Source organism: Anas platyrhynchos, chromosome 13 (genome assembly GCF_047663525.1).
Source record: "Anas platyrhynchos isolate ZD024472 breed Pekin duck chromosome 13, IASCAAS_PekinDuck_T2T, whole genome shotgun sequence".
Classification (NCBI taxonomy): domain Eukaryota; kingdom Metazoa; phylum Chordata; class Aves; order Anseriformes; family Anatidae; genus Anas; species Anas platyrhynchos.
The window spans coordinates 16,904,147-16,930,404 of NC_092599.1; the positions used below are offsets into that span (position 1 = coordinate 16,904,147).

Sequence of the window (26,258 nt, forward strand, 5' to 3'; positions counted from 1 at the left end):
TTGATATGACTAGATCTGTTAACTTTTGGGCTTGTGTTGTGGGTGTATATAACATGTTTTATGTCCTGGTGCTCAGTGACACTTGCAGAATGGAGGAAAAAGAAATCCTTGAACAGGCTGAAGGCACAATGGCAATGCTTTATGGTGAGCTGCTATAGAATTTACTTTTAGATGGCTCCTGGTCTGTGCATTTGGAGGTAATAATATCTACTTTTTTTTTTTTTTTTGACAGTATGCTGCGAAGTTATTTTAGTGGGGAAGGAAAGAGACAAGTTCCTGACAAATATTTTGGGATTTTGATCCATGGAAGGATCTAGTTACTGCATAGTGGCAACACCTGTATCTGTCAAGGTCACCACATGGCCTCTTCATCATGCAGTCCTCAAAGGAGATCTTTCTGCAGATTTTCAGTATGGCTCAGTATTTCCAATGACTGCCTTCTGGATTTGAAAAAAAAAAATAAAAATAAAAAAAAATCCTCTCTTCAAAGAAGACAGATCCCCAGAGCAACCTCATTCTGAAACACTGTAGTGTTAGCAAAGAACGGAGAACGTTACTACATTTTTGGGAAAGACAAATGAAGTAGAGTCACAAAGCCTCTAGCCTCAAAGTCTTGTGATACAGAGCTATATCATCTTAGCCTCTGCTACTATAATTGCAGTGGTCACTATTATTGTTTCTTTTGACTTCAATTTTGCTAACTTTATTTGATATTAGAGTATTCTGAGATTTTTCTGTGACCTGCTTCTACCCATTTGACTAAGCATTAAATTAATCTCAGCTGAGTCTCATCCAAGTAATATAATGTTCTTAATTGCTTCCAGGTTAGCCTGAGTTAGCATTATGAACTATAATTATAGCAGCATCCAAAACTGCGATCTCTGTCTAACCTTGGAGACCAGTTAAGCTTGACAAAAACTTCAACTGACTTAAAAAGCAACTGTAAATTTCCCTTCCAGCCAGTAAAGAGCCCTTAACATCTAGTAATAAATTAGCAATTCTCAAGCATCAGTGTTCTCCATTGTTTTCTTACAAATAATAAAGCTTTGGAACTAACTGTTTCTGAGAAAAAAATAAAAAAATGTTCCAGATAGCTGCTCAGGAGTATATTGTATCAATGTAGGCCTCATCTACATCTTACTACAAGTAAGAAGGGAAATGTTTATCCTGTGCCTGGCTGAGCGTCTGGTGTCTTGTATGACTTTGTAGCAGAGCATAACAAACATGTCAAACTGTAGATTTTACTGCTCTGTCATTGTGTTGAGTGAAAGTACTTGTAGTTCAGAAAAAATACATACATTTATTTTATGATATTTGGGTGGAATTGTGGCCTGAATGAAGTCAATCAGGCTTTTGGCACAAGTAGGAACAGTTAATATGGAGGTCAAATAGAATTTTACTATGGATTACTAGAGATTATGCATCTTTCTATCAGTCATTGTTTACGGTGCCTAAAACCATTTCAAACTGCAAACAGCTAATCAAGTTCCATACTCTGACACTCATCGTCAGAAGAGAAAAGACTACCTTTAAAATTTAGCTCCTGATTTTTATATATATATAAAATTTATTTATTTTTTTCTCCCAACAGCCATTTGGATTAAGATTTCATTCAAATTAAGTTTATTAAGAATATTAGAACATCCTGAACTGGAAGGGACCTACAGTGATCATAGAATCCAGCTCCTGGCTCTACATAGAACTCACAGGCCTACCTGAAAATTAACCATTAGAAAATTCATTTCAGGCAAGTTCAAGGTATGGACAGGTTTTTAAGTGATGCAGTGGTCAAAAAAAAAAAATAAAAAAAAAAATCCAAGTACTTATCTGAAGCATATTCTGTATCTAGTAAACAGTTCAAAGGTTGTGATCATGGATACCTCTGCAGATCAAATTGTTGTGCTCCTCATTATGCAATTTTCGCCTCTTAACTTATTCTTAATAACAGGTGAAGAAGCTGATAACAAAATGCAGAATGATTCTCTCAAAAACAGTATACTTGTAAATTCCAGGGTTAATGAAGACAATGCACGCTCTTACCCTCTGGTACACATTATTCTATCTGCCTTGATTCCATCAGCAAAGACTTCCTTTTCTCAGTGGGACAAGTACAGCAGATGACTAGTAAGGAGAACTTAATCAAAACCAGGAAGAACCCTAATAAAGCAGTTTAACTAGACCTTTCTAGTCATCAGAAAATGATGATTAAAACAATATTCAGAAAAAGTTGAACTTTTCTGAATTGATGTCTAGCATTCCTCTTAAGGAATTCTTCCTGAAGAAAATGAAAAATATTTTTTCTTCCTTTTCTTGTTTTACAGATATTGTAACTAATTAATTCAGGGCATATTTTTACTGAAAATTTACAATCCGGGGTGAGTTGCAAACTAGCAAGGCATTAGTCCTTTGTGTCAGGTGAAATTTCAAACTTTTAATCTTTTTAAAATATATTTCTTATACCAAAGGTCTACCATTCCCCAACTTCCTCATCTGCAAAGATTTCCTGCATTTAATAAGTTATTATATATATATAAATTATTCCATATTTAATTCTAACATTTACCTTGCTACCCTGACCTAGAAAAGGCCATGACTATTACAGATAGTAAAGAGAAATGAGCCAAATTTTTCTCATTCTTCCTCCTGTCCTGAAACCAAGAGAATTGTGTCTCAGACTATCAAATGGATCCTTCTCACTGCATGATGTGTTGCCTATAACTTGCCCTGTAAACACTAGGATGTTAAGAAGTTCCAACATAAGCCTTTGGTACAAGTTACACTCAAAATGACTGTGCAAAATTTCTTCTTCTCTCATATATTTATTTTTCCGTGGCTCAATACTTCCAGTAGTATGATGCTACACAGAGTCAGACATCTGGGAAAGAATTTGTGACAGGTGTTTTAAGATTCTCTTTTAAATGTAGTCAAACAGTCTAAGATCAGTTTCAGCTTTCTTGTGGATGGGATAGGAATAGAGGATGAGATGGAGCAGGAACTATTAGAAATATTCTGAACCATCTGAATAATATTTTTCATGTCTCTGCTTTAAATCTCATGTTAAAATAACACTCTTATGACTTTCTTAATTTTCTGGGAAGCTTTTTCCCACTTGTGAGAACATACCCATTTGGCTTTCTTTGCCTGAATCATAAAGCCCAAATAGATGCTATCCATTTCTAAAAAGGTGCAATAAAAATTTGTACACATCTCTTGTCCTCCCACCATACCCATCATTATCAGGCATCTGAAATCTGTGCCAGCAAATTAGGAATCTGTACCTGCTGTTACTCATTCCTTCAGATACTCATAGATTTGTTTGGATAAATGTGATATATGCTTGTTTGCTGTGAAGTTCTTTCATCATTGATTTTCTTTGTTGTCCGACAGATACAAAATCATATATAATCTGATACTCGTGGCAATGTCTCATTATGCCCTTGTATCTTCATTTACTTTTCCAGACAGTCTCCCTCTTTTAGCTTTGGAAGACAACGTCCACACACCACATCTGTCACATAACTGTGCTTTTTAGTAAGTAGCTATCACAGAACTTGAATATTATTTATGGTCTTTTAAAACACCAAGATGTTGCTGGGTTTGGGCGTAATGGGGTGAGATTTTACAACAACTTGTTTTTTTCTGTTGTTTGAGAGAAGTTCCATTTTGACTGAGTCACAGAATATAAATCTACAGGTGTTGGTCTGATGTCAATAACAGCTGCTTCTTCACAGCTGTAAGGAAAGTATTTTAGTAAGAGGAGTTTCTTCAGTACTTTACCTTTTTTTTTTTTAATGTAACAATACTTAAAAGGAATAATTTTCTGATTAAAAATAAAATGATAAAAAGCAAAGCAGCAAGATGTCTAGGTACTTTTCAGTAGTTGTGCATAGAAATGAAATTTAGTTGAAGCATCTGCAGTATCACATCACCTGCTCTGCAGGAATCTCGTTAAAGATAATTAATTGTTAATTAGTTACGTGCCAGCAGACAGCTGAAGAAAGGATTGTTTGCTGAGCTAGTTAGAGTTGTTGCACGTAATTTGTGACAGAGCAGTTAAAACAACTGTATTTATATGAGTATGTTAGGCCTGCGAGAAGAACTTAGCATACAATAATTTCTCTAAAACTCTAGATATTTAAACACTTAGTGCTAATATATAAATAAACAGTGAGTATTATTGGATATATTTCATAAGACCTGATCAAAATTTTTCACTCAACTGCTTTGTTTTTCTAACATGCGACTTTAACCATAAAGACGTTTCATTTGATAAAGGGAACATTTTGAAAATAAGGGACCTCTTTATAAAATTTGTAAGGCATTTATTGATATTATGCTTTTTAAAGATAGAAAAAATGTGATTGAGTTGAATAGAATTTTTGAGGTAACTTGTCATACATATTTCTCAATATTTTGCATAACGGAGAACAGTAAATAAACTTCATTAAGTGTTGACTTGTCTTCTGGAGACTTTTTCCTATTTCATATCTGAAACTGAACCAAACAACTCCCTCATTCATATTTTATGACTGCATTTCTTATGATAACTTGCAGTTGTCCGTTCTGATTTATTTTAAAACTACAGCTGGCACGTTGTGCTAAGTGCTGCTGCCAGCTTTCACTCCACATTAGTATTGTATAGGTTACTGCTTTTGTAAGGGATGCTTCAGGTGCTTTCCTGAACAATCAAAAGTTCACTTTCAGGATTGAATGTTGGTCCTTTTCTTCTGGGTAAGAAAGTTATATTGATGAGCATATTAAGCTGTTGAATTAAAAGAGGGGAATTTCACTTTCATCAAGAAATATTTATGTTGCAAGACATGTAGATTTAAACATAAATATGCAGTTATATATGATTGCAAAATATTTATACTTCTCTTTTTATTCACTTTAACTGTTGATAAACTGTTGATAAAGTTTTCATTTGTAAGCTGGAAAATTTTTGAATTACTCTTCCTTAGACCCCGTCTAAGGCCTGAAAGCCAAGTTAAACTTTGCGAAATTCAAGGATTAACGCAAAGCCTGCCCAAATGGACTGTTCATGCAAAAGTAATACAATGGGACCACTACCCACGTGTTGGGAGATGCTGTTTCCTATTGGACTCAGAGTGAACACCTAAAGTGTAGAATTGTCAAGTTCCCTGACCTTGGGAAATCCTAACAGTCTGTCCACATAAATATGCAACATACCGTGCACAAAGCAACTCCTTTCTCTATTTTTTTTTTCTACAGCAATTAAAAATGTCTGGGATAAAGGATTTTTTATGATTGCAGAGAATATGTATGATCTGGATTCAGTTCTGCCTTTATTTTAATACTCATTGAGTACCTGTTCTAATACAAATTCTGAAAGCTTAATTTAGTTGAAGATATATTCAGAGATTCTGAGCACCATCTTTCCTCAAAGTTCATTCCTTTTCTAAGTTCATCCCTCAGGAAGCATGAGTTTGGCATAGCTGTACGAAGACTACAAGTTCAGTTTCTAATCTGGAAGAATGAGTGGATAGCTCCTGCCCTTGGTAAGGCACTAGTGGTGTTATGTTTTAAAATACCTAATTCTTCTAAGGTTGCTTTTTGGCATTGCTTTTATTTGTTATCACTGGTCACATTAAAATAACATTCCATAGAGATCTTCTCTTTCAGTGCTGTCATTTATATGGATAGTTATTTTCTTCTCTGCACACAAACCAGTACCTTTTATACTTATCTCTGTCTTGTGGACGTCTTTGGCTGCAAATAGCAGCTGAATTACTGGAGGGTGGTCACTTTGTCAATGTGTAGAAATATACTTCACTTTGACTTAATCAGAAGCACAGTGCCTCAAGGTTTATAGCCAGAGACATGAGGATACTCTTTTCATAAAAGTAACTTATTTGCTTACTGTTCTTACTGTGTCTGAAGTAGCAGCAGAAATAAAAACATGCTTTTGTTAGGTAAGTCATTAGACATGGCTGACACAACATAGAGAGTGTCTCTGCTCAGTTTGAATAGATGAATGCTAACTCTTGGAAGTTGTGTATGAGCCTCACTATTGAAGGTTCCCTCCAGGTGCTGTCTGCCAATAAAGCTCATATTTAGGAAGCTCAAGATAATACAAACCACGTTAGCAAAAGGAGGTTTACATAAAATGCACTAGGAAGAGTACTTACCTCTGTGAGGCAACATGGGGCACCCACAGTGTCTGCTGCCTTTTTAGTGAGACATTAGATCACTTTAGTCATATAGTTAAAATAAAAGCATGAGCTGATTAACCATCATAAAAGGTTGTCTGGCTGTCTGACAGTTTACACTGGTACTGAGGAATGCTGCAGGGGAGCTGGAGCTAGCTCTTTCACAGCAAAATGCCTCAGAGATGGTCCAAAGATGAAGACATAAGTTAGTGCATCTCTAATGGAAAAACCCTATTGTGGAAATAATCACCCAATCCTGTGTGGAAGATATGATGGCCTGAAAGATAAAATGCATGTAACAAAAAGAAAAGATGGCTCTCAGACTGACAGAAAGGACAAGAGAAGGCCCTAAAGGGCAACGTCAATAGATGAAATAGTGGATTTCACAGTTCTGTTGAACAAGTTCGGCATCGGATCCGTTGTGAGGCACGGGAAATAAATATGAGAGAAAGGCCTACAATGATGGCTGTTAAGCCTTTGTAAATAGAAGCCCAACAGTCAGTTGTTGCTTGACTTGAAGTTGTAATATACAACAAATAAATCTTTTTTTTTTTTTTTTTCCTCTTTGCAGAAAATAGATTAGGTACAAACCAGACAGCCTATTGCTGTTTGACTTAAGTCCAGACTGTAATATCCTAGCTAAAAATGTCTTAGTTCACAAATTGTTTCATGAGCTTAAGCTTTTGATCCAAAATATTGCCAGATCTGTATCACTACTGTAATTCTTATTCCATTTCTTCTCTTTTGTGCACCTGTTTACCCATGAAGAGCCTAACCTTGTGAAATCTCTACATAAGGCTTGTGCAGATTTTTGCTTACATCAAATCTAAACTGAAACTTAAACCTGGATAGAATTGTTTCCCCCCACCCTTCACAGTTTCAGTTACATTGGCACAGGATTCTATGTTACTGGAACAACACAGAAACTAACAGAACTACAGTGGTTTAGTAAGAAGCAGAAATGGAGACAAGCCTTTTCATTTGAAAAGCTATATAACATGGCATTTGATCACATTAAATACTTGCATCAAAATTCCATTGATCTCACTATTAAAAGCTCAACTACATTCATAGTAGCTTTAATAAGATTTTTTTTTATAGTTAGTTATTTTCTCATGTACTTGTTTTATTCTGAAAAATGCAAAAATGTAAGGGCACTTATGCTACAAAAGATTTTTGTAGCATAGCAGAGACTTCACTCTTGTTCAAATCTATTGCTACAGGAACTGAAGCCAAAAAGTGCGGGATGAACAAGGCATCCTGATATCCCAGAAAAGTCCAAAGTATAAGGGAAGCAAAATGTGTAATTGTCTCATGCAGTTTTCTTCAACGTGTCTTCTGAATTTTATAGGGGGTGGGCACAGAGGTGGGAATAAAGCAGGAGATAAACATCCACGTGTTGGTATGTCTTAACTCTGTGGGTTTGTGTCTTGAAAATATAGACCAAGGAGAAGTCCCAGACATCTTAAATAAAGATGCTTGGTATGTACTCCTTGGTGCATCTGTATGCTGCCATGTGTTTCAGAACCCTGACAGAATCCTATGGGAACATGGCTTTTTCTTTGTTTCTTTTCTCTGTATTGTCTCAATATATTAATTTATTGTCTTTATTAATTTTAGTTTATACATCTAAATATAATTAGTCATAGAATGTTTGGGACTTCACAGCACCTTTCTTTGACTAGCAGAAACATCTGGCTTTTGCTTCCACTGTTTACTTTCTGTATAGAGCTTTAATGGTTTCCTTGGAAGTGTGGAGATCAAATCCAAATAAAGCAGAACTTGAATTACTTTGTTAGGTCACATCATTTTAATGTGGGACTCAAGAGGAATGGCCAGGAAATTTACTTCTGGTGAGTGGGTTGGAAGTAACAACAACTTAAAATGCTTCTGCAGATCAGGAATGGAACAGACAATGCAGAAAAAATCTAGTTGGACATAACTGGATTACTTGAGATGTGTGGTGCAGCTAGGCCTTCTACTAGTTAATCAGTTAATGTTTTAGTATTGGATATTGGTTTTAGTAGGAACAGCCTGCTGAGGTTGGTAACTATCAGTCTCTTGTCTTACAGTACAGCATGTTGCAGGTCTTGCTGTCATCCCAATCACAGCATTCAGCTCTGATTGCATGTCGTGCAGATTTCCCAACAGACTGACAGAAGCAGGCGTGAATTCATGATACTAGGTTAGTGCGTGAACTGAGATGTAATCCAGGGAATTATTTCGTTTTCATTGGAATAGAGGAGGCTCTACCAGATTTAAAAAAATAAAAAAGGGGGAGGGGGTGTTAATTAATTGTTAAAATTGTTAAAATTAATTGTTTTAAAATTTGGGAAGTTTTATGTTGCAAACACTGCTTCATTTCAGAAAAGCATTCACAAGACTAGCAATTATTTCCATAAGCCTTTCAATTGGTAGGAGACTGAATGGGAATCACTGCAAGAATACAGTAGTGAATAAAATACTTGTCACCACATATTTATCATTTCAAATACTAAACAAATCAGCAGTGATCAAACACCTTTTGCATCTGCCAGTCATCGTATAGACTGTTCTTTGGAGCAGGCCCCTTCAATTTGGTGTTATTTGTCTGTTTGCATCAGAAAGCTATTCATATTGTGACTAATTCTACCTGGAATTCTTTCCAGCATCAACAGCGTGACACTGTTCTGACACATTTAGAATAGACATTATGCTAGGCATGTAATATACTAGTACAAACTTCTCCAATGACCTGACGATGCAGAATTTATTCTAGGTGCAAGTAGAAGACTGGGCCCTCTCTTGCATTATGTCATTAGCCAAGTGTTTACTGTCCCTTAGCTTCTATCCATTTTTAGAATTACTCTTAGTAATGAGATGAGAACTCAGTTTCACCTTTGATGTTTGTGAGTCCTGTTGAGCCTGCTCAGCCTGGCTGGAATACAGGAGGAAAAAAAAAATAAAACGATGCCTGTTTTGGTCCCTGCTGGAAAATAAATGAAGAAGGGTAAGAATTGAGTTTGATTTGTACAAAGCCAGGTTGGGGAAAAAATGGATATATTCCATCCTTAGTTAATGGGTACCAGCTGCATTTAGAAAAAAATAAAAATAATAATAATAATAAAAGAAAAAAAACACACAGGCTCTCCCCCCCACCCCCACCACCGAGGAAAAATAATAATAAACAAATCCATTCAGGTAATGATATCTCTGCAGGATAGTTCTTATTCAAAATCAAACAAACAAAAAAGTTGCTAACAAGAAAAAAATAATAATTCTGCAGTTTTAGCCCATGTTTTACCATAGTTCTACCATTAGCAGTTTTTCATTACATGATACAGGTTTGACTACTACTCTCCATATGAATATCAACAAAAGAAAGGACCTTATCCTACACCTGTTAGAGGTGTAGGTGGCAGAGTATGTTATGATGTGTAGTTGACAAAATGTAGAGTGAGGCCCCAACAACCAATCTTCAGGCATGTATAATTTAAAAGACTAACTCTAAAAATTTTAACCACAGTAGGAGTTTCAATGTGGAGATAAGCTTTGGTCCATATGTAAATGGGGTATGATCAAGCTCTAACTTCCAAAGTCAGATGACGTTAATATAAAATCTATCCACGGGCCTTTTTCCACTGTCTTCAGCAAGCATTGGATGACCGTTCTCCTCACAGGGTGAGAAACCTGTGGAATTGAAAAGCAACAGGAGGAGAATTTGCATGGCAGAGCATGCTGTCTCTGGGACAGCATCCTCCAAAGTGCTTCAGTGTAACCTGGGATGCAGGAGACACTGCTGCCAAGTGTGTCTCCTGGTGCTGCAGAGCAAAATACTGGTGATCATAGCTGCAATAGAGAGTATGGACTGGAGGGCAGGTTTGAAGCTAAAACATGAGTTGGGTCTTGCCATTTGCTAAGGAGAAGCTGTGGAGATGGGTAATGGAAAAGGTATTTTTAAAAAGTGTGTGTGTGCATGTGGGGGGGGGATAAAATGGGGGAAAAAAGGTATCTATTTGAAATATTTAATTCAACCTGACACAAAGCAGGTTGCTTTTTCTTATAGATGCTTCTATTTAACACTTATTCAACTCTAATTTTAAGCAAAGCACTGGTTAGAAATGCCCACGTAGGCTGTTTCTGCGTCTTCCCAGTGTAACTCGAAAGCACCCACATTGTTTCCGCACTTTCCAAACGTTCCCCCCACATTTTTTTTATCCCGTTTTTGTCCCACCTCTCCCTCCTCCCCAGCTGCAGCGATCAGCTGGGGGTCAGGGGTCGGTGGGTCCCCTTTCCACTTGCCGCAACTGAGCCCCAACCAGAAAAAGAAGCGAAGGCGAAGCCCCCCCGGGGGGCAGCAGGTGCGCAGGGAGCCGCCGCTGCGGGCCGGGGCCGCCCGGGGAGGGGCTGGGGATGCTCGGGCGGTGATGCTGAGAGGAGGAGGAGGGAGAAGAGAAGGAGAAGGGGGGAGCTGGTGGGACAGCCTGAGGTGGGCGGAGGGGGGAGGCGGGTGTTATACCATCGCTCCGGGGAAGGCTGAGCATTTGCAAATTCCGGCTGCGGAGCGCGGGCAGCCGGGGAGCATCCTCTCGCCGCCGGCCGGCCGGGCGGCAGCCGCAGCGCAGGACGAGGCTTCCCGGTCCCTCGCTCGCCGAACGCTGCCCGCGTTATCCCCGCCTCCCCCTGCCCGCCTCTGCCGCTAGGTGCTGGCGGCCGCCGTGCCCCGTGCCTCCCGTGCGACCGAGCGGAGAGCGGCAGCCCGCGGAGGTCCGCTGGGAGCAGAGCACTCGGCTAGAGAGCCTGTCCCTCTCCCAGCCGTGCAGGCATAAGCAGAGCCCTGGGTGAGTAAACCGGGAGTTCCCCTACTTCTCCAGGCAGGCCAGAGCCGTTCAGGCCCCCTTCTCCACATCCCTTTCTTCCTCTGCTCTTATTCGTGTGCTTGGAAGGTGCAGTAGATTCTTGTCCTCTGCGAGATTATTCAAGCAGGGATCCCTGCTTGGGGAGGGATTTTCAAAAGGTTTCACTGCCCAGCCCTTAAAACAGCCTCCTACTCCTCGCTGTCTGTGTCAACTCAGAAACATTGTTCCCTTCTCCTCATGTATAAGCTTTCTCTCTCTTGCTTTCTTTTTCATTTTCCCACTTTTACAATTTTCCTAGCTTTACAGAATTTCCTCCTTCACTTTCACCTGTAAATCTATGTAGGCAATAAGTATTTTGAAGCTAGTGAAGCTAAGGGTCTTCTTAGTCATTTAATGTTGTTGTTGACAAGTGACTTAAAATATCTGCATATTTTTCTTTCTTCTCCCATAGGCTGAACAGTCATGACAGCTGAAAAGACTATTCCTATAATTAATGGCAAGCCAGAAGATGTTTTAGACCCAGAAGCCTCAAGTACCAGCCTTGTCCACAGCAACGATAAGAAAGTTCATGAAAGAGGCCACTGGAACAATAAGGTTGAATTTGTGCTTTCTGTGGCAGGGGAGATTATTGGGTTGGGAAATGTATGGAGATTCCCATATCTTTGCTACAAGAATGGAGGAGGTAAGATGGCATCATATATTGATTTACAGCTCAACATAAACACCTAGGGAATAAACTCTTAAGGATGTTTTAGAGTGATTCCTTGCACTAGTAAGAGAGATGTGGAGGAGACTAAGAGGATTTAGTGTATGTGTGGGTAGGGAACTATTAAGCATATGAGTACCAAGAAAAAAATGTGATGTTTCCCTTCTCCCCAAATATTGTATTTTATTTTTTTTTTAGTAGATTTTCCTGTATTGTTTTTTTTTTTTTTTGGTGCAGAAGTAACCAGTTAAAATAGAATGTTGTGTTTTCTTCTGCATGTGGATTTAGACTCAAGCATGCTTACCTAGGTATGATGTAGAAAAGAAAGTAGCAGTTCATTTTTCAAAGTGGCATAGTTTGGAGAGGATGAATGTTATTTCAGAGGATTCTACTACAAGAATTTATTTATTTATTTATATTGGTCATAAGAAAACTCCTTTAAGTCAACCATATTTCTTCTAGCCATTACTTCCCAAATCAGTACTGTAGGTTAAGGGAAGATATAAAACTGTCTCTCAATGAGGAGACTTAAGGTCTGAATCAGTGCTAGTGTAAGCATATATCCTGGAAGAAAAGTAATATGTTCAGTGGCTGATTTATGTAAAGGTCTCTTTAACAGGTTTGCTAACAGAGCTGTGCCAAATTTCCTTTCCTTGTCCCTTAGGCATAACACGTTATAATTGTGTTTTGGCTTAGTGAAAAAGTTGTTGCTTAAGTATCTTACTTCATTGCTACTGCATTCTTTAAGAATAGAATTAGCATGTGTGGTTTGATTGGTCGTGTCCTGACACCATGGGAAATTTGCCATTGACTTCAGTTTTCTTTAGTGTTGGCTTGGTCTTTGATCTTTGGCTATCACCTGTATTTTTTTTGTAACTCTTTAAAATGCCGTACTGGAATTAGACCAGAACTGGGTTTGTTTGATGAAAAATTGTTTCAACAATACTGAAAACTACTTAGTATATAATATATGAAAACAATGGTCAGATATGTGAGCTAGTTATGAAATAACTTGCTAGGTACAGAACAAATCCAGAAGCAGTAGTAGGCAACTTTGAGGTCTGAGCTTTCTCTGGCACGTGCTCTAAACCATAACAGGCAGTATAGGAGTGAGCTTCTATAACTTTATCAAGTGTCCATAATAACAAATTATTCTAATTAGGAAAACTAATTCATTTTAATGTTTTGCATTAGGTATTTCTTAAAATCTTATCTGTTTGCAAGCAGTGAACCTTGATGCCCTTTGATTTTTCCTGATGTTATTTATCTATTGTAAAGGAGTTGGAGAAAGAGAATGAAAGTCAATGCATTAAATTTCAACAAGTTTCCCTGTGAAGTTCATTAGGTTTGAGCATGAGTGGGACAAGCTGGATTTTGTACTGGACAGCAGTTCTCAAATTACGTCTTGTAAGGATTTTTTTTTTTTTTAAAACCACTTATACAGTGAATCACATAGAGAAACTGTTTTTAGGTGCACAGATAACATTCTTTGTAGTCTGCGTGTATTGTTTGAGATACAACTGAGATTCAACTATACACAAACTGTCTGGCTGAGCTAAGAGATTACTCATGAAGATATCTCTATTGATGTGCTGGGTCTGAAGAAAGTAACTGCAAGACAAAGCTGGTGTATTTAGTTACGTTAACTTTGTCATTGAAGTGACTAAAGTACTACTATTGTTACAGATTGTGGGTATATTTTGTTGTTGTTTTGTCATTTTTTTTTTTTAATGTTCAGGAGCAGGATACCTATTAGTATTGCAGCTGTAGAAATTTTCCTGAAGTATATTCAGAAACATTTTGTTCTTAGTTTAGTTTCTGAGAGATTTAGTATTACAGAAGTAGCTAGTAAGGTGTTATTCACTAATGATCAAAACAGTCTTTCAGACTCTCATTGGAAGAGTACTTGCTATTGCTAGTACTCTGAAGAACTGGTCAGTGTATGCAGCAATGTAAAATACATCTTGCTAGGAAAAACTTCTGTGCAGTACTTCACTGTGCTGTGTTAAACCAGTAAGTCTTTGTTTATCAGTATAAGTAAAAATGTCAGAAACAGTTATTTTATGATTTCTTCTTAATATGTGTTTTCTCCTTTCCTTGTTTCAGTCTCAGGCAGATAGTAGCTTGCTTTCCACATCATCCTTTGACTCAGGAAAAAATCTAAGTAGCTGGGAAATGAGGAAAAAAATATTTTGGCCTTATGTTAATGGATTCTCTATGTATTGGAAAGACTATATTTCATTCCTTGTTATTTAGGTTCAGTTCTAAATGGAATGTGTAAAGTCCACATTATTAGAAAGTGACATTATGCCTAACATGGATCTTCTGTCACTTCTTTTCTTCTGCATACTTCAGTCATGTTCTTTAACTGCATACCTGATAACATGATTAATCGTGAAACAATACAGTACTTCTAATGCTCCTGCTATGTGTTAATAAGAGAATGGTGTTTTGTTATATATAGCTCTTCAGCACTGAATTGTACTGCTCGTTATCCTTGATGAACTTTACTGTCAACATGTAATGAAAAAGTTGATGGTCAACTTCTAGCTGATAATGCCAAGTCCAGCTTTCTTCCTGTGTGTGAGGTTTATTTCAAAATTCCCTTCTTACAATTTTCACCATCAGGTTTATCTAAATAACCTGCACAGTACTTCTTGGATTTCACTTTCATAATGCTCCTTCCCTGCTTTCCTGAGAAGAGAAGATAGGGTAGACTGATGATGATCAGTGTGGGATGATGTGGTTGAGCAAGACTTTGGTCTTTCCTGTGCTTGAGAGAAAGATTAGCAGAATATAGCCTATACTGAGAAATTTTGTTACGGTTTTTAGGGGGAGAGAAGGGGGGGGGGGAGGGGATGGGGGTGAGTTTTTGTGTGTATGGTCTGCCTCTTTTTTTTTTTTTCCTCCATGATAGTGGCCTAACTTTTGGTATCTGGTGCTATGAATAAACACTTTCTGCACTTCTAGCACAACACCTGACAATTGGTTAACAGATGATTCTTCCTTTATTAGGTAAACAAACTTCTTACTAAACTGTCAAGAAAGTATGTTCATTATAACCAATACCACCTCAATGTTTGCTTGTAGGTGCTTTCCTCATCCCATATGTGGTTTTCTTTATTTGCTGTGGAATACCAGTTTTTTTTTTGGAGACAGCCTTGGGACAGTTTACTAGTGAAGGAGGCATTACCTGCTGGAGGAAAGTTTGCCCTTTGTTTGAAGGTAACAAACTTTTCTGTGTTCTACTGCAAAAGAACGCATTAAGTTTTTTGTTTGTTTATTTGTTTTTTAATCAGTATTGAATTTAGGATATACTTAAAGTGTTTGCTTTTAAATTATCCAAAAAGTAAAAGGTTTCTATTCTCTCTCTCTCCCCTCCAGGAATTGGATATGCTACCCAAGTTATAGAGGCACATCTAAATGTATACTACATCATCATTTTAGCATGGGCTATATTCTATCTGTTTAACTGCTTTACTACAGAGCTTCCTTGGGCTACGTGTGGGCATGAATGGAATACAGGTAAGACCTCAGTAGAGATCATTGCTGAACAAATGAATTATTTCCAACTAATTGATAAATTGTTGGGAACAGAACTATTGTGGTAGAAAACTCTCTGCAAATGGGTCAGTGACATCACGCTACTTACATCATGATAAATGAATCCTGGAGTGAAAGCTTAGTGATTTATTGTATAAACATTGTGTATTAAGTGTGTGTGTGTTTATATATGTGTGTGTGTGTGTGTATATATATATATATAAGTATAATACGTATAATATACGGCATTGTATAAGCATTTGTTCCTGTGTAATATAATGTCAGATAGGAAAAGAAGGCTTTGTTTTTTGTTAATTCTGTAAAATATTCTGGCTAGATCCCAGGATTCTCATTTGCAATCATATCTATTCTCCCTGAATACAGTGAGTGAATTCAACTGCAGAGTTGATGACAGGTTACAATCTTGCTCTTTAACTCTGTGAAATCAGGAGTTTAAATGGAGAAGAAAGTATTAAACAAAGAGCTGTGGATTTGCTCTTTTTAATACCAAATGTTAAGGAATAATGTGCCTAAAGCTGCCTCTGATAACTTAGTCAAATAATCCTTAATGCATGCAAAGTAACCTCTTGCATCAAAGATGAGGTGTGTATTCATAAGGCTTTTCAGTATAGGGTCTGCATCTGTCCTTTCACTGATAATTTCACGTTACTGATAATGCTCTACTTTTTTTTAGTGCATAACAAATGTTTATGGGTGAGAATACATACTAATGCCATTATTTATAGGCTCCTAAAGTTTTTACTTGTACCTTTATATTAGTCTGATTTCAAATTATATATCAATTATACATTCATAGTTTTTATTAATTGGACGTTATCATGTTTGAGCAAACCTAAAAGTGTCTGAAATCTGTTGCGTTTTAGGTTATGTTAAGGAACTAGCTCATCACCCAATAGGTGTGGAAGGTTTCAGTATAATTTTTGGCATCCCTGCAAAGGAGCTTAGCCAGCATTGATCAAACAACAAGTGTCATTTCAATAATGCTGAGCTGTTCTGATCTTCTTTTTCAGTATTAGAGATAATAAGTCAAAGAGTGACTTTGCACTTGTCGTGTTAAGGCAAAGTGGAAGCTTGTTGCTGGCAGTTTCATAAGCCAATCATTGTCATTGGCTATTGAACCATTGGTTGGAGTAGAAGTGTGTTGTGCTTCTCAATCAGTTACTTCAGTTTCTCAAAGCTTCTTTCTCTTGCCTCAGATGTTTTGTTTTATTGGTCTTTGCCATTGCAACCATGCATTTGGAGAGCATTACAGGAGAATGTAACATACTGTGTGGATATTTTTTTAGCACAGGTCTATGATCTTGTGATCAAAATATGCTGTTGCAGAAGTAGTAGCTGACACATTTTAGAGCACCTAGAAATCCTTTTAACCACATGATGCAAATCTGTTATAGAATGGTGGCTTTACAAGATGTACAAGAAAAAATGTACATGTACATTTACATGTCAATATAGTAAACACTTTTTTGTTGTTCTTTTACAGAAAACTGTGTGGAATTTCAAAAACTTAATATGAGCAACTGCAGTCAAGTTTCTTTACAAAATGCCACTTCTCCGGTGATGGAATTTTGGGAGTAAGTGCACATAAACTTTATGCTTGATCTGACTGTTCGTTATCTTCCAATATTTTGGTTGTTTACCTTAAGATACCTTATAAGCTTATAGCACTTAGTGATATGAGTTCAGCTGAAAATTGTCTCATACAGTCTAAGAGAGTCAGGATGAGAGGTTTAACTCTTTTTAGTAGATACAAGGAAAGGAATTCCATATTCTGAAAGAACATAGAACAAAGTGTGCCACTTGCTTGGAAGCTTGGCTCCTGGTGCTGGAGGAAAGAGCCTCAAACACATACTAATGAGGCAGAGGTGAAAGAAAGAGGATGATTTTAATTTATTTTTTTCTTGGGGATGTTTCCTCTCTTTTAACGGTTGCATCTTCATCCTTGTTTGAGCTAACAAATATTATGTCTTTATCTTATTTTTGAATGAACTGTGTAAGTGTTAGTTATTTAGCTGTAATGATAACAGGAGACCTTAACTCTCTTGTCTCTGATCATGGTTTCTAGTTAGAGTAATAGAAGATAATTATCTCTTGACAAAATATGGACTGCTATTGTGATGACACATTTTTTCTTATTATAAATATTTAATTAGTGCATGTGTAGTTGCATACTTGTTCCTTGCAAGGCTCAGTGTTTGTTAAGACAGTCACAGAAATGGAATGCTACTTTTAATATGAAGTCACCTCACAATTCAAAGGAACGTGTTACAAAATTCTAGGTTACTAAATATTCTTGAGGGCCATTGTAATTTACCAATTCTATTAATGAGGTAGAAACTTATTCTGAGGCTATATGCTCAGTTTTTTTTAATTTTTCTTTCCAGAACTGCAATAGCTACACTTTGAAAGGGCTATAAATTAAGACTATCCTACAAAGAGAACTCTACATTGATGCCATTTTTTGAATGTTAGCGTATGCTACTGTCTTTACTTCTGAATCTCTTAGTCTTGCTACCTCAGTTTTCTTAGTCTTTGTGGGTAGTAGTTATTGATTCAGTAAATAGTGCTATTATATATATAATATATATATATAAAAAATACACATATAAGGCAGTTATAATGCTTTATACAGATTTGATTATACATTAATAATAAGAAATAACTCTAGGTCATTGTATTTTTTTCTCTGATAAAATTCCAATAATCTGAACACCTAGTTTGTTAAATCAAAATATACCTACTCTACCCACTTCCCAGATAACGTTTCAGAACAAAGAATTTTAGGCTGCATCTCGTATTGCTACAGATCCATCATTTTAACACAAACATATTATGTCTTTGGGATAACTAAAACTACAATATTTTTTTTTAAATATATAGTTAGAGTAAATGAACAAAGTATTTTCTCCAGTACTAGCCTTATTTACTCACTGTTTATTTACTTATTCAACAATACTCAAAACTTAGTAACTGATGGTAACTCCAGCTGTCTAGGGAAACAGGCAATACTCAGTTAATTTATATGGAGAGTAAAATTAAAGTTTTATATTTCTGGTTTGTTGAAGGTTTATTTTGTTGTTGTTTTTTGTGTGTGTGCGTTTTTAGTTCTTTGGGGGGGGGGAGGGGGGGATTTTCTAATTTACCATGACAGTGTTATTTTGACCCACATACATACAAATTCTAAGCATGTCCTCTCTCAAAATTCTCTAAAAATGAAACTAAAAAAGATTTTATAGCTAAAACTGGATTATAGTTATAGTGAGTTCTGAATCCTTCAAATTGTGGTTGTACTTGACTACCTTGACTATTTGATTTAAGCTGAATTAGGAATGAATTTTGGAACTAGAAATGGTAATCAGATATTTTTTTTGTGATTTCTTTTCCGGTCTTATATATACATATAAATACACACTCCAAAATCTTTAAAGTCATCAAAAAAAAACAACAACAACAACAAAACACCACCTTTTGTTATTATATTTATTTTTTTAATCTGTGGACAAGGTTTTTATAATCCTAACAGTTCACTGGCCAAACCCGTTTAAGATATTAAACTTCTCCACTTTCTGTGTCCAAGCAAAACTGTTGCATGAATTTTCAGCCTTGAAAACTGAACATCTTGTCTTGCTGAGAATGATTTTTGCCTTGATAACATTTTTGTACGCTTTTGCATGGCTTCAAAATTTAGAATAGACACAACCAACTAGTTTAGAAGTGGAAGAACAAACTTTGTCGAACACTGGGACTAGTTTTGCATTAAAATGACTACTCCAAATGAACAGAAGATTGTAGTTATATATTTTTTACATATCAGACATGTGTGGTAGAGCTCTGTACAAATGTACAGTGCAGATCTGAAAGTAGTTAATACATAGTAAATATATTAGCAGACTACTTAATTTTTACAGCAAGTCATCTTTTGATCTGTAGATAAATGTTACCAGAAATGTTATTTCACTTAGCCTGAAGTCTTGTTCACATGATGTTGCTTTACCACTTCATAAATGCTAGCGTTAGGAATCATAACTTTATTGAAAGACTCTGAAAGAAATAGTGAAAGGAAAGTTGATGGGCTAAACTGGACAAAGCTGGTGTTAGCTACTATTTTCAGAAGTTGTGTAGATAGTGTGTGACAATCTTCACTGCTGGAATAACCAATCAGAGGACTGAATTAATTTGCATAATGACCAGGTTCCTTATGATTAATTAAATTGATGCCTGTGAAGAGAAGGTAGAAGTATTAATTTTCTTCTGAACAACACCACCATTCAAAACCTTCTTTATGTTTTGCTGTCTGTATGATAAAGTCAGCAACTGAAACTCTTCCATGTCATGGCCGCAGTGTATCTAATTCTTTGTGGAAAGGGCCAGCTGGGGTAAAACGTTTTGTGGTCTATTAGCATCTACGTTTGAGATTATCTATGAACTAGAGTGGTGATTGTTGTAAGTAGTGATCCAATTTGCTTACTGTATGTTATCCAATTTTTTGTAGAGCTGAATAGTTCATTTGTTACCTGTCAGGCTGATCTTAATTTTTTTTCCTTTGGTCATATCACCTTACCACAGTCTTCTAGGGTATTCATAATATCTTCATATATATATATATATTTAATCTAAAAACAAACACAAAGCAAAAAAACTCAAACCCAAACAACAATAAAAACCCTTTGCAGTTGGAGAGCACTCACTATTTACAGAAATGCAAGTGCTCTGAATCTGAGTTAATAATGATGAAGGATATACAGGTTGCTATGTATTACAAAGCAGACTAGACTGGCATTCTGTAAATGCCATCAGAGGTTAGTACCAGTGGCACAAGTTGGATTTGTGCGTGCATAAATGAATACACAAGTCCCCAAATGAATGTCTTTACTTCTGACTTAGAGAAGGAGTCATCTTTTTCTTTTTTTTTTTTTTTCTCTCCTTCCTTTAACTGGTATTATTATATATCTTTAATCTAGACTAGAAGGCTCAGGCCTTTTTATTTGTGACTGGAAGCAAATCCAAATCCTTAGGTGGTTTGTGGATTGCAGATAAATACTTCAGCCTCGCTGCTGATATATTTCTAGCTTTTATTGCTTCTGTGGCTTGGGCTATTCCTAAAACTATTGCTGGAGTCAAACAGTAATTTGCCCAAGTGCAGTGAAGACTAAGAAAATACTCTGCAGTACTATGAAGCTTTTATAGCATGCTGACTAATAATTGGCCTTCCTCAGGTCTGTATGGACTACGTTGTTTCTTTGCTAGTCTAATAGGTATAGGCTCACTTCCTCTTAGAATTCGACATTTTCTACCAGCTTTGGTGGCTGGGTCACAAAGAAGATAAAAGCCTGTTTATTGTCTTGGATGGATTTTTTGTTTGTTTATTAAAACAAAAACAGACTCTAGAGATAAGTAGGTTCTAGGTGCTATTTTCCCCTTGATACATTCAAAAGCCTCTAATTATGAATCCAAAGATTGCAAAAATTAAAATATTTTTGTGAGCTTGTAATTGATAACTAATATGTAGCTACACATCCAAAATGGCCTTAGCCCGCTGAAGGAACAGCAGGCAAAGTTGGGGGGATTGGACCCATTTTACTTGTTTTCCTGCTTAGTTAAAATATCTTTTCCTGTTAATGATTGTTTTAAGATTTCATTTGAGTTATCTGACTTGTCACTGACCACAGATGTCAATGTTGACAACTCTGGAAAAAATCAGGAACTTAAAGAGGATTTCTAACCTTCCTTAAAAAGTCATAGTATCGATAAGTTTCACATTCCATCTGCATATACGTTTTTCAAAGGTAAACAGCTGAATCGATCACAATTCACTTTTTATGCTACAAGTTATATAATGTTGTGTTACAGAGAAAGATAGGCAAGAGTCTGAAAACTTCGCTTTTCATTTCATAGTGGTGCCCAATATTCAGAGACTGTCCAGTTAATTACTGCTCATTTTGTTGTTCTTATCCTAAAGGGTTAGCCTGATAAAGCTTTTTTTTTTTTTTTTTTAAATTAATTAATTTCAAGGTACGTCACATTCATTTTTTATTGTTTAAGCTTTAAAGTAGCTGCAGTAATAATAGAGGTGTTGATCATTTTTGATATGTTAAAGCAGTCCCGTGAAAGAGAGCTGTAGCCATGGATGCGGCTATCTTTATAGCCCGGAAAACAGAGAAGAGAAAATCTACATCATGATGTGTGCTTTGCTAGGTGCGGAAACTAGCGGGTATGCATGTAGGGGATAGCGACTTTATCTGTGTGCTCTTTTGGCTGTTACTCTGGTCTGTCACCATGGACAGGAATTTGAGGTTTCTTGTGCCTGGGAAGGGAGCTGGATAGACAGAGGACCCATGGTTTTGTGGTTGATTCCACCTCAATAGTTTGTTATTGGCTGTATAACAACAACTTAGTCCTCTGCTAAAGAAGGTCTAGTTGTTGGCCTGTCATCCTCTGAAGGCAGTGACATATCCTTAGCATTTTCAAGTAAAGCCTAGTGAGAAAAAACATTTTTTTTTTTTTTGTTTAGGGAAAAGAAAAGGGGCTGTTCTCAGCAAAAAGGAAAAGGCACAAACCCTTTCCTTGCAAAGTCAAAGAGTTTTTCCTGTTTCATTCAGACTGCAAATGACTGCAAGAGTCACATTGTGGTTAATCCCCACTATCCTATGAAAAGTCATTAGCAAGTTGGGCCTGATTCTGCAGTGCTCAGTACCCAGAGACCTTCAGCACCTCTCAGAACTAGGCCCTTTGTGCATGTCTTGTAGAAGAACATTGAGCTGTGCCAGACTTGCTTGTTTCGGTTCAGTTCACAAGAGGCCGTGTGAAAACAGCACTTTGTTTGGATTTACATGAGCTCTTCATCTGGTTTTACCTTAGAACCACAGATTTTTGCCTGGTTTCAGTTCAAATAAGGAAATGGGATATGTCTCAAAATGCTAAGCCAAGGGTAAACATTAGCCTAAATCAGGCAGATGAAATTTCCCCCCGGTTTTGATTTTTATCTTGAATATTTTATATACCTCTTCTACTATGCAGAAAAAATGGCATCAAAAGTTACAAAGTCATACACTCAAGTATTAGGAAATGCTAGAACTGAGGTTGTGTGAGTTTAAGTTGATGTCTTTAGTGAATATGATCATCTGTAGTTGAAGGAACGGCACCTTTTTTTTTTTTTTCAGTAGAACTGCTTTGTTCTGGCTAGAGGATGGATAGGGAGCAAACACCGTGCTGGCATTGAATATTTTGTTGTTCTTCTCTATGTTCCTTTTCCAACGTTTTGTATTCTCATTATTATTATTATGTTTCTCCTTTCCATACAAAAATATTAATTTAATCAAGACTAGCACTAGAGTGCTTATGGTGTCAATGACTTTGCAATCATAGATCTTGATTACTTCCATGTTCATTTACCTTCACAAAATCCATGTAACATCAAATTATTCCCACTTTACAGAAGGGGATCTGAGCTACAGAGAGTAAAAGTGCTAAGTGTAAGAGGCCCGATTATTTTTTTCATATTCTTTAGTGTTAAGTTGTGCTGATTTATTTCAGTTAAGAAACAAAGAAATGCATGTTTCTGCATTCTCTGAAGATAAAGGCTTTAAAAAATTACTTAAATGAATAAACTTACTACAGCTTTTGAAACAAGTCATTGCTCTTTGGCTTTAATCAAAATATTATTTTGCTCTTACATGAAATTTTAGGGGAATTATTAAAAATGCAGAAAGTCCTTTGTTTCCACTCTGATGACTCAATATTTAGAATGCTCTTTGCGGTATTTTGTTTCAAGAAATTAAATACATGTGTTCCACTTCTTTGAACATGATCTGTATGGGATGGGGATTTCACATTGAACCTGCTCTAATTGTTATAAAATATAAACAGTCATGAGGCGTAGATGGGGATCCTAACAACTTCTGAGGTGAGTGCCTCAGCTATAAGTTTAGAGAATCATTCTTCTGCTGCTTCAGTTCTTATTTAGGTGGTTTAGATTGAAAAGGATACTTGAGAACAGTAAGGATTTACAGAGGCTGTTCTGTTACTTTATAAGTAAATAGCTAGACCATCCAGTTTCAGTCCTTATACTAATAAGAATTTAATTATTTATGCAAAGTATTAACAGGAAAGTGTGGAAGCTGTTCTGAAGTCATGTACTGCTGGATAGCAGGAAGCATGATAGGGAGTTTTCTTGGTAGAAGACCTCATGCTTTAGGGTAGAACAGGGCTATGAATATGAATGTAGGACTCTGAAGCCTTCCAGGGTTTCCAGGAAGATAGATGAACTCAATGATTTTAGTTTTCTGTCCTAGCATGTTCTACCTGTGTATGCAAATAGCAATAAATGAGGTCAGAAGAGACATCTGGAAGTCATCTTGTCCAGCCACTGCTCAAGCAGGGCTGCCTAGAGCTGGCTGCTCAGGACCATGTCCAGGTATTTTTTGAATGTTCCTAAGGAGGGAAACTCCACAACCTCCCTGGGCAGCCTGTTCTAATGTTTGGTCACTCTCACGGTCAAAAAGAGTTTTTTGATGTTCAGATGGAACCTCCTGTGATGAGAGACAATGGACTAAAACACCACTGAAGAGTGTTTTTGACCTCTTTGCATACTTCCTTCAGGTATCTATATACATTGGTAAGATCCCCCTGAGCCTCCTCTTCTCCAAGCTGAACGGCCCCAGCTCTCTACAGCCTTTCCTAATAGTAGAGGTGCTCCAGTCACTTAATTATCTGTGATGCTGTCTGTTGGACTCTCTCCAGTACCTTCATGTATGTCTTATACTGAAGAGCCCAGAACTGGATGCTGTAGTTCAGGTGTGGCCTCATCAGCACTGAGTAGAGGGAAATCCTTTCTCTCTCAGTTTTCTAATCTTAAGTGTGGATGCTGACAAATCATTTCAGATGGAACCTAAACGTTAGCATGCTTCTGGGACATTGGTGAGCTATTTCAGTGCTTACCTGAACTCCTCAGCTGATTTGTTTTTCCTTTGTTTATAGCTAGTGCCTTCCTGGAATCTGTACGACAACTATCCAGTTTAATATCCTTCCCCAGGTTTACATCCAGTCCTGCCTTTCTCATGTATAACTCATACTTGCTTAGTTTTTTAGTCAATTTGAATTCTTAAAGGAGGGATGCTCTTGATGTGGGAGGAAAACAAAAATGTAGCTAACAGGCAGGAAAAGAAGTTGGTAGGCTTTTCACTCTTTCCCATTATATTCTAATGTGGCAGTAAGGAAATTGAGTTTCCATGTCAGGAGGATTGCCTGAGGAAAACTCATTAGACATTGCTTGGGATTGCCTATAGATTACAGAATATCAGTCAGTGCAGGCCTTTAAACAATCATGTAGGCAAAGTTGTCCTGCAGTTCAGAAATGGAGATAACTGATACTCTCCTGAAGTCTCTTCCACAGATAGTCAGCAGAATTGAAATCATAAAAATCTATTGGTTTTAGTTGATAAATAAAATTGAGCTAGTAGAATTTTCATTTCAATTTAATTAAGAATTGTAAATTGCAAGAGGATGGTGGTACTTTATGAAGAGTCAGTAGTTGTAAATGTGAACTCAGGACCTCCCCAAATAGCTCCTGAACATTCACAATATTATTTTTCTCTTTTGACTTACAAGGTACATTTTTTTGCTGCCTTGTGTCCCTTGTTTTTTTTTTTGTTTGTTTGTTTGTTTGTTTTTCAACTAGGAATTAGTGTAGGGCCAGTGCATGTGAGAAACATGCTGAGACAATGATTTCTTTTGGCCTTTCACGGAATAGTTTTATACTTATATATTCCAGGGGGAAGATGCAAGAGTTTACTATCACTCATTTATTGCATGAGTTTGTAGCCAAGAACTTATGAAGGACTATTTTACAAAATCATGGAATGTTTCTAAATTTTTTTCTGTGGTCTGTTGCTCTCATTATATGAACACTTAAAAGTGAACAGCTGAGTACAAGTCTACAGGCTGCTTAAGAGGCTCAACAGAATTTTTTTGAGAACAACCAGGCTGGCTTATATTTCTTCTAGGTACTTTCATTTCACAGCTGCTGCAGCCTGAATGCTGAACTAATTTACATCACTCTGAAGGTGAATAAAAAGGAGATTTTTATTTTTTTTTATCACTGCATGACTTCTTCAGAGAGGAGTAGGTGGAGTAGCAGAAAAACTGCACAAAGGCTGAAAGAGTTATTGGGTATCTTGAGAGAGTACCAAGAAACTATAGAGCAGAGGTGAGTGGAGTGATACAAAAGAAACCATTTGATAGGATTAAACTCTCAGACTTGGCTAAGAAGTCACTTGCCGTGACTTCAGTGAAACAAGTTGAAGGAAAATAGGTCAGGAATAGCTAAAGGGTAAGTGGGGTGTTCAGGGTTTGTATATCTCAGTCTTTCTCTAGCTATAAGTACACACACATACATACCATGAAGATTTTTTTTATTGATACTCACAGTAGTTGTTAATTGGCGTCGCATTGTATTCAGATAAGTACTGACTTCAATGTGACATTGGTTAACATAAGAAATACTTGTTATTTGCAATCAGAAACTAGAAATTTTAGAGAAGTCTGCTGAGTAGAATTTAATCTTTTTAACAGATAAGAAATATGAAAAGTGGATAACAAATATACAATATATAACCCTCTCAGGACTTCAAGAGGAAAGAACTAGGCCGAGTAGCAGAAAATGTGTCTCAACTCGGAATAATTCATTCTGATATGTGTAGGTCACAGAAAATATACTATAAGAGGTAAATATTTTAGAGCTGTGCATAATGCTCTAGCTGTGGAATTCTCACTGATGTGACCACTGGGAATTACCTGTCTGCTGCTTTCAGAAAGCCAAACATAAAGTTAAATGTTTTTTCATAAGAGATTTCTTAGTTTAACAGAATTTTATAGCGGGTTTTTATTATCTTCTAAAAGCTGTGTGAATATATAGGGCAGAGTGTGTACAGTAACCTGGCAAGTTCTTAAATGTGTGTGATATTTCCATGTGTTTTCTGTGTG

The 26,258-nt window shown here is 36.8% G+C and overlaps 1 protein-coding gene across 5 annotated transcripts in view; it reads left to right on the plus strand.

Annotated features, from left to right (window-relative positions):
• SLC6A11 (solute carrier family 6 member 11) overlaps positions 1-26,258 on the plus strand; it is a 151,716-nt gene that overhangs the window by 45,357 nt on the left and 80,101 nt on the right. For 2 of the 5 annotated variants that reach the window (XM_027467744.3, XM_038185725.2), the window contains 4 exons: positions 11,460-11,690; positions 14,805-14,939; positions 15,099-15,239; positions 16,762-16,852. In XM_027467744.3, coding sequence (XP_027323545.1) covers positions 11,471-11,690; positions 14,805-14,939; positions 15,099-15,239; positions 16,762-16,852 — 587 coding nt within the window. In that variant the 5' untranslated portion in view covers positions 11,460-11,470. Of the gene's footprint in view, positions 1-10,674; positions 10,991-11,033; positions 11,096-11,328; positions 11,348-11,459; positions 11,691-14,804; positions 14,940-15,098; positions 15,240-16,761; positions 16,853-26,258 lie in introns of those variants that run through there. The other 3 variants (XM_027467743.3, XM_027467745.3, XM_027467747.3) reach the window with 3 other exon arrangements.